Source organism: Carassius carassius, chromosome 6 (assembly GCF_963082965.1).
Source record: "Carassius carassius chromosome 6, fCarCar2.1, whole genome shotgun sequence".
In the NCBI taxonomy this organism is placed as follows: Eukaryota; Metazoa; Chordata; class Actinopteri; order Cypriniformes; family Cyprinidae; genus Carassius; species Carassius carassius.
Genome location: NC_081760.1, coordinates 35885357 through 35900021, shown reverse-complemented (window position 1 = coordinate 35900021; position 14665 = coordinate 35885357). Strand labels below are relative to the sequence as shown.

Genomic DNA, 14665 nt, shown 5'->3' with positions numbered 1-14665 from the left:
GGATGCCTGTTTGCTTGTATATATTCCCTATTGCTGAGAACAGTGTTTCAACATTTTAGTTGGATTTTCTGGCTGTTTAGAAGATTTTTCTATGTGCTTTTGTTATTTTGTTTATTTATGTTTTGACAGAACAAGTGTGAAGATTTGCATAACCATTTTTTTTCTTCACATGGAAAGTGCCACAAAACTCATTGTTCCATCACATTCCTAAAAAGTAAATAATAATAATAATAATAATAAGTCAAATTTCATTTTTGTCACTTCTCTGGGTTCTTCCAGGTGCTGGCTTTTACAAGTGAGATCTTCCAGGAACCACTTTAATGTTAACAGAGCTTACAGTAACACTTTTTTTTAAATGTGAGTTCCTCCAGGAACCTCTGGAGCACTTTGAGGGCTCAGTGTAACGAAAGGGTGACTCCAGAACCTCAGAACTGGGAACAAAGTGCTTCAAGGATCCTATGAGTTCCTGCACGAATTGCAAAGACTATAATGGTTCTTCCAGGAACCCTATTTTGAGAAAAAGAGCTTTGAGGCACTTAAAATACATTTTAAGGTTCCTGGAATACTCAAAAGGATACCTGAGGCACATTTAGTTTTTACAGTGTACCGTGCATAATATCATCCAAAGATTCAAAGAATCTGGAACAATCTCTGTGAGCAGGAGCAGATCGAGAAAAATATTGATGGGGTGGCGAGAAGGGGGCAGGAATTTTTGAGGGGTGGCAACATATGGCAGACGTATATATACTGAATTTAGTCACAGTTTTCACAGTTTGATGATAAATAGTATATGTGCACAATACAAAAGGGCACAGGCTATCATTTACAAACTTAATCTCATGCAATCAATGACTTGCATTTGAAACCGTTCATATAAGGAATAAGTGACCATACCCCATAAGCACCACCACACTCACTAATGCATACAGTATGCATCGACATGTAATTAAGAGCATTATAAAAGGTTCAGTGTTATCAATATGTCAATTTATTATAAGAAACACAAGACTTTAATAGCCAATAACATTTTGTGACGCTAACAATGGAGGACAGGAGGCAGATGCAAGTAAAGATAGTTTATTGACAGGAGGTGTGATGGATGAATGTTGGCGAGTGACGCAGGAACCACGATGGCAGCACAGACAGGTGAGTAGGTGATTTGAGTGCGTTGGTAGCGATGACGGTGGTGGTAGATCGGTGATCGGCGGTGATAATCCGTGAGTGACTGTGATAATCTAATGGAGACCGAAACATTAAACAAGGCAAGGACAGGAACACAGGAGCACGAACAGACATCAACACGAGGACCTCAAACAACGATCTGACAAACAGGAGACGAAAGACAGGGCGTTAAATAGGCGGTTGGAATGAGATGCACCTGCCGCTGATCAGGTGATCAGTGGCAACACCCACATGAACCAATCAACATGACATAACATGGCTACAGCTGGAGACGGTGCATTCACGAACCGTGACAGTACCCCTCCTCCTAAGGATGCCTCCTGGCGTCCCCAGAATCTCTTACCTGTCGATTGTAATCATCGATAAGGGAGTGATCCAGGATGTCCCTAGCAGGTACCCAACTTCTCTCCTCCGGACCGTAACCCCCCCCAGTCCACCAAGTACTGAAATCCGCGTCCCCTCCTTCTAGAGTCCAGAATGCGATTTACCAAATAGGAGGTCTCCCCATCTACGAAACACGGCGGGGGAGGGACCGGAGTAGGCGGATTAATGGGAGAATGAAATACGGGCTTAATCTTGGACACATGAAAGGCGGGATGAATTCTCCTGTACGTAGGAGGGAGTTTAAGGCTGACTGCCACCGGACTAATGATTTTGGTGACAGTAAACGGGCCAATAAATTTGGGAGCCAATTTATTAGATACGGAACGTAGAGGAATATTCTTGGTAGAAAGCCACACCTTTTGACCCACGACGTATACGGGAGGCCTAGACCGTTGGCGATCGGCCTTGGCCTTGGTGCGCGCCCCCACTTGGAGTAGAGTCTCACGGGCTCTGGTCCAAGTGCGGTGGCACCTCTGGACGAAGGCGTGAGCGGAGGGGACCGCAACTTCGGATTCCATACTGGGAAAAATAGGTGGCTGGTAACCTACACTACACTCAAAAGGAGATAGGCCCGTAGCTGATACTGGTAAGGTATTGTGGGCGTACTCCACCATAGACAATTGTTGGCTCCAGGAGGAAGGATTCTTGGAGACCAAACATCGCAACACCCTTTCCAAATCTTGGTTGGCTCTCTCGGTTTGACCATTGCTCTGGGGGTGAAACCCTGAGGACAGACTTACAGTCGCTCCCAGTAGTCTACAGAATTCTCGCCAAAATTTAGACACAAATTGGGGTCCCCTGTCGGAAACCACGTCTATCGGGAGGCCATGTAAACGAAAGACGTGGTCTACGACGGTCAACGCTGTCTCCTTGGCTGAGGGTAATTTGGGCAAAGGAATAAAGTGGGCCGCCTTCGAGAACCGGTCCACCACGGTTAAAACTACCGTGTTGCCCTGGGAGGGCGGTAATAAAATCTAGAGCGATGTGGGACCAGGGTCTCGAAGGGACCGGCAGCGGTTGGAGTAACCCATCAGGGGGCCGATTGGAAGTCTTACCAGTGGCACAAACCGAGCAAGCCAAAACAAAACTGTGAATGTCACGAACCATAAGTGGCTACATTCGAGCAATGTCCCCACTGGATGACGTTGGACCTTAATCCCTACGGCACAAATAAACGGTTCGGTGGGCACCCGGGCGGAGGCGTTACCCTTTCTAAGGCCATTCTGACCTTCGATTCGATCTCCCATGTGAGAGTGGAGACCACTAATGTCTCAGGAAAAATACACTCGGGAGTGGACGGGCGTTCGGAATGGTCAAAAATACGCGACAAAGAATCGGGTTTGATATTTTTGGAACCCGGGCGGTACGAGATAGTAAAGTCAAAACGTCCAAAAAAAAGTGCCCACCGAGCCTGCCTGGAGTTCAACCTCTTGGCGGTGCTAATGTACTCTAAATTCTTGTGGTCAGTCCATACTATAAAAGGAACCCCCGATCCCTCTAACCAGTGTCGCCATTCCTCCAATGCCATCTTAACTGCCAACAATTCTCGGTTACCAATATCGTAATTTCGTTCTGTCGGAGATAAACGATATGAAAAATACACGCAAGGGTGGACCTTGTCGTCTAAGGGAGAACGTTGAGATAACACTGCTCCTACCCCCAACTCTGATGCGTCGACCTCCACCACGAACTGACGTGAAGGGTCAGGGGTAATCAGAATAGGGGCTGAAATGAAACGGCTCTTCAGTTTGGCAAACACAGCCTCAGCTGTGTCTGACCACCTGAACGCAGTCTTGGCGGAGGTCAAGGCGGTCAGAGGTGCGGCTAGTTGGCTGAAGTTGCGAATGAAACGCCGGTAGAAGTTAGCGAACCCCAGAAACCTCTGTAGGGCCTTACGGGAATCTGGGCTTGGCCATTCTACCACAGCCTTAACTTTCTCGGGATCCATGCGTATTCCCTCAGTCGACACGATATACCCCAAAAATGGAATTGACTGTGCATGAAATTCGCATTTCTCCGCCTTGACAAAAAGCCCATTCTCTAGCAACCTCTGAAGCACTCGTTGGACGTGCTGCACATGTTCCTGGAGAGAAGAAGAAAAAATCAATATGTCGTCCAGGTAGACATAAATGAACTGATCGATCATATCTCGCAGCACGTCGTTGACGAGTGCCTGGAAGACCGCTGGGGAGTTGGAGAGCCCAAAGGGCATAACCAAATATTCAAAGTGCCCTCTGGGGGTGTTAAAAGCGGTCTTCCATTCATCCCCCTCCCTGATCCGAACCAAATGATATGCATTGCGTAAGTCCAGTTTTGTGAAAATTGACGCTCCCTGCAACCTCTCGAAGGCCGAAGACATCAACAGCAAAGGATAAGTATTCTTTACCGTGATGTTGTTCAGTCCCCGGTAATCAATGCAAGGTCGCAGTGATCCGTCCTTCTTTCCCACAAAAAAGAACCCCGCCCCCGCAGGAGAAGAGGAAGGGCGGAAGAATTTAGAAGCTAGAGAATCAGAAATATATTTCTCCATAGCCTCCCTCTCTGGAACAGAAAGTGAATAGAGTTTGCCCTTAGGCGGAGACTTACCTGATAGTAAATCTATGGCACAGTCGTAAGGACGATGCGGAGGAAGAGAAGCAGCCCGAGACTTACTGAACACTTCCTTCAGATGGAGGTACTCAGCAGGCACGTTAGACAAATCCACCGCCTCCTCATGCAACACAGACACAGACACAGACGGACAGGCAGACACTAGACAAGACTCATGAAACCCTTTACACCAAGACAAAACGGAGTTAGAGAGCCAGTCAATGCTAGGGTTGTGGAGGAGGAGCCAAGGGTGTCCGAGGACAATGGGTGCCAGGAGAGAGTCAAGGATGTGAAAAGAGATGGTCTCGGAGTGATTGCCAGAGGTGATGAGTGTGATGTCTTCAGTAATGTATGATATGGTGGGAAGTTGCTGACCAGTGAGGGCGTGAACCGTGATGTGGTGCGGAAGGGGTCTGAGGGGAATGTGGAGCTTGTGGGCTAATGTGCTGTCCATGAAGTTACCTTCTGCCCCAGAGTCCAGTAGTGCCTGACAGTGATGTGTCTGTGCTGACCACCGCAGCCATACCGGGAGGAGCGTAGAAGATGATGGTGATGATGATGAGGTCTTCTCGGCGGAGATCCCACCCGATAGTAGCCTCATACGTACTACCGGGCCTGGCCTTTTACCGGACAGGCATGGGCTTGATGTCCGGCTCCCCCGCAGTAAAGGCATAGGCCCAGGGACCTCCGCCTCTCCTTCTCCTCCCCGGAAAGCCGAGCTCGCCCTACCTGCATGGGCTCGTGATCGTAGACGGGGCTGGCCACGTCCCCGCCCCTGAACCGCACGTCTGCCGGTCCCCTGGATGGGGTGTTGAGTAGCCCCCTCCTCTCCATCCGTGACAGACGTGCATCGACCCGAAGGGCCAGCTCAATAAGTCCATTGAGTGACGGGGGAAGGTCCAGGGCGTAGATCTCCCTCTGGACGCGGTCAGCCAGCCCATGCAGGAACATGTCCCACTGCGCCTCCTCGTTCCAATGGCACTCCACCGCCAGGGTCCGGAACTTGATGGAATAGTCCGAGACGGATCTCTCGTGCTGGCGTAACTCCGCCAGCTTCCTGGCCGCCTCCCGTCCTGCGGCGACCCGATCAAAGACTTGTCTCATCTCGGCGGAGAGCGCCTGGAACGAGGCGCAGCATGGGTCCTGGTTCTCCCACACCGCTGTTCCCCACAATGCCGCCCTCCCAGAAAGCAGGGTCAGAACAAAGGCCACCTTGGCCCTCTCACTGGCAAAAGTTCTAGGCTGGAGGGCAAAGTGCATATCACAACGGTTAAGGAAAGCTCTACAATAGTCGGGCTCACCCGAGTACGCCTCCGGAATCGGGAGGCGTGGTTCCGGCTGGGAGGGGGCCTCAGATGGTGCTGGTGGAACAGGCGGTGTGAGTGGCGCAGTGGTAGCTCGTAATAGCTGGAACTGTTGGGTGAGCTCGGACACCTGCATCACTAAAGCCTGAACCGCGCGACCAGTGTCGTTAAGAGTCCTCTCCTGGGAGTCCATCCTCCGAACACTGGCGCTGAGGAAATCTTCGAGGGAGGAAGGTTGATTACTCGCTGCCTCCATGTTGGTCAGATCGTTCTGTGACGCTAACAATGGAGGACAGGAGGCAGATGCAAGTAAAGATAGTTTATTGACAGGAGGTGTGATGGATGAATGCTGGCGAGTGACGCGGGAACCACGATGGCAGCACAGACAGGTGAGTAGGTGATTTGAGTGCGTTGGTAGCGATGACGGTGGTGGTAGATCGGTGATCGGCGGTGATAATCCGTGAGTGACTGTGATAATCCAATGGAGACCGAAACAGGAAACAAGGCAAGGACAGGAACACCGGAGCACGAACAGACATCAGCACGAGGACCTCAAACAACGATCTGACAAACTGGAGACGAAAGACAGGGCGTTGAATAGGCGGTTGGAATGAGATGCACCTGCCGCTGATCAGGCGATCAGTGGCAACACCCACATGAACCAATCAACATGACATAACATGGCTACAGCTGGAGACCGTGCATTCACAAATACAAATGTACTTTTAGAAATTGTTTTTGAAAAATTTGGTGTTATTGTTTTGCCAAGTTCACTTGTGTGATATTCCTTCAAAATAACGTTTTAGTATATCTTTTTTTAAGTATATTTTACTGTGCAATTTCTTACATAATTTCTTTGAGTTAGACCAAACTTTTACTTTGGTGAGTTGTAGACCGAGTTCCTGTGTTTTTTTTTAATAAACTATTATTATTAGCTAATAGGCCTACTTGACATATAGCATACTCTACTGTGCAATAGTACTATATTTCTATTTGAATTTCTTCTAAGTTATACCGAAATTTTATTTTGATATGTTGTCATAAAGACATTGCCATTTCTGTCAGTCTGTGTATACGATACGAATGAATGACGATAGTTTAATCAAATGAAATGGTGAAATCCTCTCATAGCGCGCTTGCATGCACATGTGTAGCCTACATCATGTGTCAATAGAGCTGAAAACACCATGCATGCTTCAGTGTGTGTGTGTGTGTGTAGAGCACACATTCCCAGAGATGTGTATAACAACGCCTTCAGGGCCGCTGCTGGCCAAATGGGTGCCCTAAGCAGGATTGTATTGTTGTGCCCCCCTTCCTCAAATATGATGATGAAAAAAACACCTACTATAGGGGTGAAAAAAGAACTTTAATCAAATAAAAAACTAAATGAATAAATTGTATTATTTACAAATTACAATTGTAGCTCTCGACATTTACCTATGGCTATAACTTTATTATGACTCTAATTTATTCTATAGTCTCAAGTATAAAGAAATCATGCAAAAGGAAATTAAGCAGTTTTACTATGATAAAACCATGGTTTATTTTTGTAAGGGTTGTGATATGCACGTTTTTTGTTGAAGAAATTATAAAGGCTGTGTCATCTATAGCAAAAAATTGGCCAAAAATGAAAGATTAAGTGAATATTTGAATTAAATGTTTGGTCAGTAGCCTAAACAAGGATTTGATTGTCCTGTAAATGTAACAGCAGCAATTACATGGCATTTGGCTCCCTTTGCAGGCATTTGTAATAACGTACATAAATTGATTATTTTGTATTTGCCTAGATTATGTATTTTAACAGTGTTATTATTAACCAATAATTATTGCCTCATTGTTTTTATATAATGCATTTTAAGTCATTTTAAAAGCTATTGATGGCTTAGGTCTGTTTTTATAGCAACAACAACATCAAAAAAATATTAAGGATGATTTGTGGTGTTATTGTTAAAACCATGGGTAATTTTCGTAAGGGAACGTGAAAAAAAAAGACCTTTCACAGGAATGTGCCTGAAAGTGATAAACAGACCTTGTTTTTGCCTAAATTATTTATAATTTATTTTAATATATATTAAAAATGTATAACATGAGCATTGTAGCTGACACATTACAATTGTTTTATGACTGCAAGTCTTTCTCCTCAAATGCTATTGAACTTCAAATTTGCATTTGAGCCCATGTGGAAAAAGTAGCATAATTTACATATGATTTACAGTTTATTTTAATAAATATCAAACATTCAATTCAATTGTGCATTATAGCTGACACCCAAATGAACAATTAGCTATAGTTGTTTTTATGACTGTAAGTCACTCTCCTCAAATGCTACTGACGTTAGAAAAGTGTATACCAATATCGCAAGTAACTTTAGAGACGGTCCCTAAATTTGAGACTCTCGAACGTCCAACGTCAAGCCAACTTTATGCCTGTTTTTTATTTTATTTTTATCTTTTATTTTATTTTTTACTTTCTTTAGTTTTTCTTTTCTCTGCGCCGGATTGCTGATGTCCTTTACCCGGGCATAGATGTTCATCCTTCAATTATGAACATTCAGCCGAAAACATGAGGTGCGAGCGGTCGCGATCGCGGATGGGAGAATGGCGGATGTTTTTTTTTTTTTTTTTTGAGCAACTGGGATGGTGCCCATAGACAGTAGATGGTGCCCCCTCTGGGAGTAGGTGCCCTACGCAGACTGCGTACTCTGCGTGTAAGGAGCGACGGTACTGAACACCTTTAATATTCACAGACACTAGTCCATATCGAGATTTGATTAAATGTATAGCTCTACTTTTGATTTATTCATTCAAAAATGGCCGAATTCCGTGACGTTCTGCTTTATACAGCAAGTTCCATTTGTGACTGAATTCCGCGATTCAATCCCTGTCGCTTTGCAAACACAGACGGGGTGAATTTATGAATGAAAGTGTGAAAGTTCTGACACAAAACGAAGTTGTTACGTATCCTAACACTTTTTAAAAGTGGGTAACGTATTAGGTAGTAGACTACACCGTTAGTTAATTTATCATCTCATAGTCTGTGCTTTCCTTAAAGCTTAATTTCTTGATTGATAGATAATCCATTTTTACCTTTTTCCTCCGGTGTCTCATGGTTCCATCGCTTCCCGCGCACTGAGAAAGTTTTCCAAACAAATCAATCTCTTGCATACTGTCTCTTGGCTCTGGCGTCCTCTCGTTCTGCTGCGTTCACTGCAGTCGGACATTGGAGATTCGCGCTCGTAAATTTTCAAATTGCCCATAACTTTTAATTCGTTGCTGCCAAATGGGGTGGCAGCAGGGGTGGCAAGACTTTCTTTTAGGGTGGCATTTGCCAACCCGGTAGATCCGCCCCTGTCTGTGCGTAAGGGTCAAGGCCGGAAAACCATACTGGATGCCTGCGATCCTCGGGCCCTTAGATGGCACTGCATCACATACAGGAATGCTACTGTAATGGAAATCACAACATGGGCTCAGGAATACTTCCAGAAAACATTGTCGTTGAACACAATCCACCGTGTCATTAGCCATTGCCAGCTAAATCTCTATAGGTCAAAAAAGAAGCCATATCTAAACATGATTCAGAAGCACAGGCATTTTCTCTGGGCCAAGGCACATTTATAATGGACTGTGGCAAAGTGGAAAACTGTTCTGTGGTCAGACGAATCAAAATTTGAAGTTCTTTTTGGAAAACTGGGAAGCCATGTCATCCGGACTAAAGATGACAAGGACAACCCAAGTTGTTATCAGCGCTCAGTTCAGAAGCCTGCATCTCTGATGGTATGGGGTTGCATGAGCGCATGTGGCATGGACAGCTTACACATCTGGAAAGGCACCATCCATGCTGAAAGGTATATCCAAGTTCTAGAACAACATATGCTCCCATCCAGACGTCGTCTCTTTCAGGGATTTTCCAACATGAAAATGCCAGACCACATACTGCATCAATCATCATGGCTGTGTAGAAGAAGGATCCGGGTACTGAAATGGCCAGCCTGTAATCCAGATCTTTCACCCATAGAAAACATTTGGCGCATCATAATGAGGAAGATGCAACAAAGTAGACCTAAGACAGTTGAACAACTAGAAGCCTTTATTAGACAAGAATGGGACAACATTCCTATTCCTAAACTTGAGGAAATTGTCTCCTCAGTCCCCAGACGTTTGCAGACTGTTATAAAAAGAAGAGGGGATGCCACACAGTGATAAACATGGCCTTGTCCCAACTTTGTTGAGATGTGTTGATGCCATGAAATTTAAAATCAACTTATTTTCCCCTTAAAATAATACATTTACTCCGTTTAAACATTTGATATGTGAAAGGTGGGACATTGGCCAAGTATATGGTAACCCATACTCAGAATTGGCGCTCTGCATTTAACCCACACCATGAACACACACCCAGAGCAGTGTGCAGCTATAGATCCAGCACCCGGGGATCAACTGGGTTCAGTGCCTTGCTCAAGGGCACTTCAGCCATGGGTATTGAGGATGGAAAAGAGCACTGTTCATTCACTCCTCCCCACCTACAACTCCTGCCATCACTGAGTCTCGAACCAGGGCCACAGCTGCCCTTGTCATCTATGTTGTATTCTAAATAAAATATTGAAATTTTAAACTTCCACATCATTGCATTCTGTTTTTATACACAATTTGTACAGTGTCCCAACTTTTTGGGAATCAGGCTTGTATTTAAAAAAAACATTTTCTCTTTTTTAGTTGGAATAGTAACTCAAAGCAAGAGTGTGATTACAAATGAACTAGAGAGATAAGTTTATCAGTTTAGTGTGATGACATTCAACCCATTTTAGTAAGCATATATAGGTATATAGTTTGGTATAGGTATAATTAGTTTGGCTCTACAAAATGTATCATCTCTCCTCTATAAGCATGGGATGATCAACATGAACGTGCATGTGACCCAGCTGGTATAACTATTTATAAACCTTAGTTTACTTTTCACAAGGTCATACAATTTAATCTTATTATGTAATATAAAATACTATTTTATTATTAACTATCAATTTAAATCACTCTTTTTACTGCAGTGAAAATTTTCTGGGTTGGCTTGGTTTTGAAAGTCTGTAAATAATGACAGAATTTTCCTTTCTGGGTGAACAGTTCCTTTTTTATTCATTGAAATCAGACAATTAATTAAACGATAAACGATGAAGTAAACAGACAGAACACACAAATCATTTATTATACATGAAGAATCATAAAGCTTCTCATCTGGAGCAAAATGATCACACAAATTAGTCATTTATGGCCCAAGCCAATTTACAATTCAAACAGAGGAATTTGTTATGAAAAGTCCATAAATGCATCTATTCTGGATGGACAGGAATGTTTGATTTAAACTCTGAGTGTCTGTGGATCCAGACCACACAGATGAACGTGTACACACAACACGAGCTCAGCGGCGACCACGCCGGTTACGCCGCTGCTGGATCTTCATCTCCCCGATGAAATCTGACCAGTCCATCCTCTGAATGATCTCAATGAGGCCTTTGCTGATGCGGAAGGTGGAGTTCTCATCGAAACGCCCCTGACCTAATGTGATGTGTCACATAAATCCTGTCAAAATATTTCTCATTCCAGTCTGAATCGACCAGAACAACAATGCGATCCGCGTTGCTTTCACGTACATCACTGTCATAATTCTTAGTAACATAATGAGGCAGCGTGCCCGGATGGCGCAGGTTGCCCATTTCATAGTACGGAAGGTCATTATCAGGAAGAATTCCTTCAGAATTATGGAATGGATGGAAACCGAAATCTCTGTGTTCTGGGTCATATCGTGCAATCATATTGCCGTCGTCATCAATCTCAACACAGTCATCAGCAAACCACCACAGCAGACTGAGACCATGTCTGGGATACGGCTGACCAAACCCGGTCTCTCTCAGATGGGCCAGTTCATTCAGTGTTCTCGGTCGGACCATTCTGTGCCTAGAAAACAGACGGAGGAAAGTAAACAAACAAACAGGACTGGATTGAAGGATAGGAAAAATGGGTTGCACAAAATTCCAGAACTTGTTCAGAAAGAATGAATATCACAAGCATGATTGTGTAATAGGCTATGTAAATTTAACTTATTAACATTTATTAAATAATATAACCTAAAAAATATTATTTATGTATTATGTATTACATGTATAATATAATATATTTTTTTTGTTATTAAATTCCGAAGGGATCATAATAGAGCACTGAAATGATCAGCCATCGTTAATTTCCTCAATAATTCTCCTGTGTGTTACCAAAGAGACACTTCAGTTTCTTTAAGACTGAAACAGTAATGTTTCTTACATATTTGCCTTCAGCTTGGCATATATATAAAAAAAAAAAAAAAAAAAAAAAAAAAAATATATATATATATATATATATATATATATATATATATATATATATATATATATATATATATATATATATATATATATATATATATATATAGTCTGATTTTGAGTTTACATAAATCGATTTCTTTTTTTCAGTTAGTCATTTAGTTAGCCTATTAGTTTTACAGTCATTTTCAGTCTAGTCTCAAATCCAAACTAGTCTTGACAAACAAGTTGGACGCAGTTTCGTTTCTCTGTAAACGCGTCCACAGTTCAGCAGCTGACTACAGACTGCAGGCAGAATATCAGCGCAAAATATTCCCGCCACGGCTGTCTGTCGCTGTTTAAGGCACATTTAAACAGCAACATAATTATAATGTAATTACAGTTGATCTTAGTAACAAAAAGCATGGCAAAAAAGAAAGAAAGAAGAAGAACACAGAATAGGATAATGTACCTTAGTCGTGCGCTGTGGAGGATCTGCGTGTAGCGCACGCGCTCCGTTTACTATATTTCATATCTTGGTCAGTGGGCGGTGACCAGCACAAACACGGGCCTAACATTTCAAAAAGGCTAAACCTCATGAATTAAACTAATAATAATAAAGTCTACTATCTTAAATTACTTATTAAATAAAAAGAATATGTGCAATTATTATAGCTATATTTCGGAGATAACCTAGTTGTTTTTTTTACAGAAGGAGTGTTTACTTTTTACAGCTGCGGAAAAGGGGAATAACCAGAGAAGTGAAACTAAAGAGACGACGAAAACATAAAAAAAAAAAAAAAAACCCACAGACATTAGTATATTTATTATATGGACCTTTGGCGCTGACCGCCTCATTTTTGTGACATTGATAATGCATATTTGCTGATGTCATCAAACTCATGACAAGGACATCTCTATAGTGATAAACAACAAAGCTGTAGTGACACACATTAGTATGTGTGTGTCGTGATGAACAGAAGCTCATCGTTGAGGAAAGAGAAACACATTACAGCAGGACAGTTAATGAATTATATGTCTTCAAATTTCACATTGAATATTTAATAATAGCCTAGTATATATTATTCATATTAAAATGTATTAGAATTTATTCAGATTTATAATGAATGCCATTGAATGAATGTATTGTTAAAACTTATGGCAAAGTTAATAGACAAGTCTGTAGACTACATTGTTAAATTAAAAAAAAAATCACAAAAACACTTTTTTGGATTGTTTTTTTTATTCTACACAAAGTAATGCAAAGAGTATATTTCAAAGAATAAGCACAAAAAGTATGATCACAGAAATGACTATAAATAAAGACAATGATTGGGATGTGGTCATCTTAAAAAATCCTAAAATCCCAAATCTTAAAATGTATTTACATCATTGCAATGAACCATTAAAAAGAATGCTGTGATAAACGTGCAACCCTCAACATTGTATATTATTGCACATAATAAATGTTACATTTAATTTATATAAGCAACTGACTCAAAAGACAAACTGCAATATGCAGTTTTGAAATTAGCTAGAATAACAAACAGCAGCTGATGAAATCTATATAATTTTAAAGAAAACATAGACTGCAGCAGCGAGCAGCATTAGCACAATGAAGCAAATCAGCACAGGGCAGGATATACTCTGACAGGAGTTTGTCTGGTTGTCTTGCACTGACTGAGGTACGTCTGGTACTGATTGAGGTCTGCTTATGGATACACGTCCAGAATCATTGGTGGGTTCTCTGTGGAAGTGTATACGACTTGACTCTTGAATGTTCTTCATGAGTTCATTGCTAGTAGGCCTACTCTGAAAGGTGTTAGTCTGCACTGACTTAGGTATGCTTATGGATACATGTCCAGAACCATTGGTGGGTTCTCTGTGGAAGTGTATACGAGTCGACTCTTGAATGTTCTTCATATGTTCATTGCTAGTAGGCCTACTCTGAAAGGTGTTAGTCTGCACTGACTTAGGTATGCTTATGGATACATGTCCAGAAGCATTGAGTTCTCTGTGGAAGTGTATACGAGTCGACTCTTGAATGTTCTTCATGAGTTTATTGCCAGTAGGCCTACTCTGAAAGGTGTAAGTCTGCACTGACTTAGGTATGCTTATGGATACAGGTCCAGAACCATTGGTGGGTTCTCTGTAGAAGTTTTGGAGGCTCAATGCTTGGATGTTCCTCAGAAGATCAATGCTAATACAGTAAGTGTGATTCTGGTCAAAGCGCACCTGATTTGAGTGCTGTGTCACATAAATCTTCTTAAATCTTTTCCATATTGAGTCAAAGGAAACAATTATGCGATCTTTGTTGCTGCTGTCCAACTGTCCTGTGTAATGTCTTGTGACATAAAGAGGCAGTGATCCAGGGGTGCTCAGGTTGCCCACCTCATAGTATGGCAGATCAATTTCAGGAAGAAGTCTTTCATTATTATAGAATCGATGAAAGCCAAATGCTCCATTTGCAGGGTCACACTTTGCAGTCATGCGATGGTTGGAGTCAATCTGAACACAATCATGAGCAAACCACCACAACAAGTTCAGACCGTGTCTGGGACGGGGCTGACCAAACCTGGTCTCTTTCAGATCAAACACATTATTCAGGATTCTCACCATGTTCCTGACAACCCTGTTGGGGGAAAAGTGCAACTTTAATGCAATAAATGTTATAATATTGTAATTTATATGTACAATTTACAATAAAAAAAATGCAAAATGTAAATCCAAGAAAGGACAAATATATCAGTTCTTCATCAGAGTTTCTCATCTTAGATCTTAACTTAAATTAGGATTTTTCAGAAATTCGTATTACAGAAGCAAATCCTAACTTAATTTTGGGATTCTTATCCAATCTTACAAAATCGTATCTTATCTCTGGAAA

The 14665-nt window shown here is 42.3% G+C and overlaps 1 protein-coding gene across 1 annotated transcript; it reads right to left on the bottom strand.

Annotated features, from left to right (window-relative positions):
• Window positions 1-13126: 13126 nt before the first annotated feature.
• Window positions 13127-14472, bottom strand: LOC132142024 (uncharacterized). The gene has a single exon (XM_059551664.1). It carries the CDS (start codon window positions 14398-14400, stop codon window positions 13345-13347), a length of 1056 nt encoding a protein of 351 aa, XP_059407647.1. The 5' UTR covers window positions 14401-14472; the 3' UTR covers window positions 13127-13344.
• Between the last annotated feature and the right edge of the window lie 193 nt (window positions 14473-14665).

Bases quoted from the DNA above. Each gene is read 5' to 3' on its own strand.
- LOC132142024 (XM_059551664.1), bottom strand. From the start codon at position 14,400: ATGGTGAGAATCCTGAATAATGTGTTTGATCTGAAAGAGACCAGGTTT.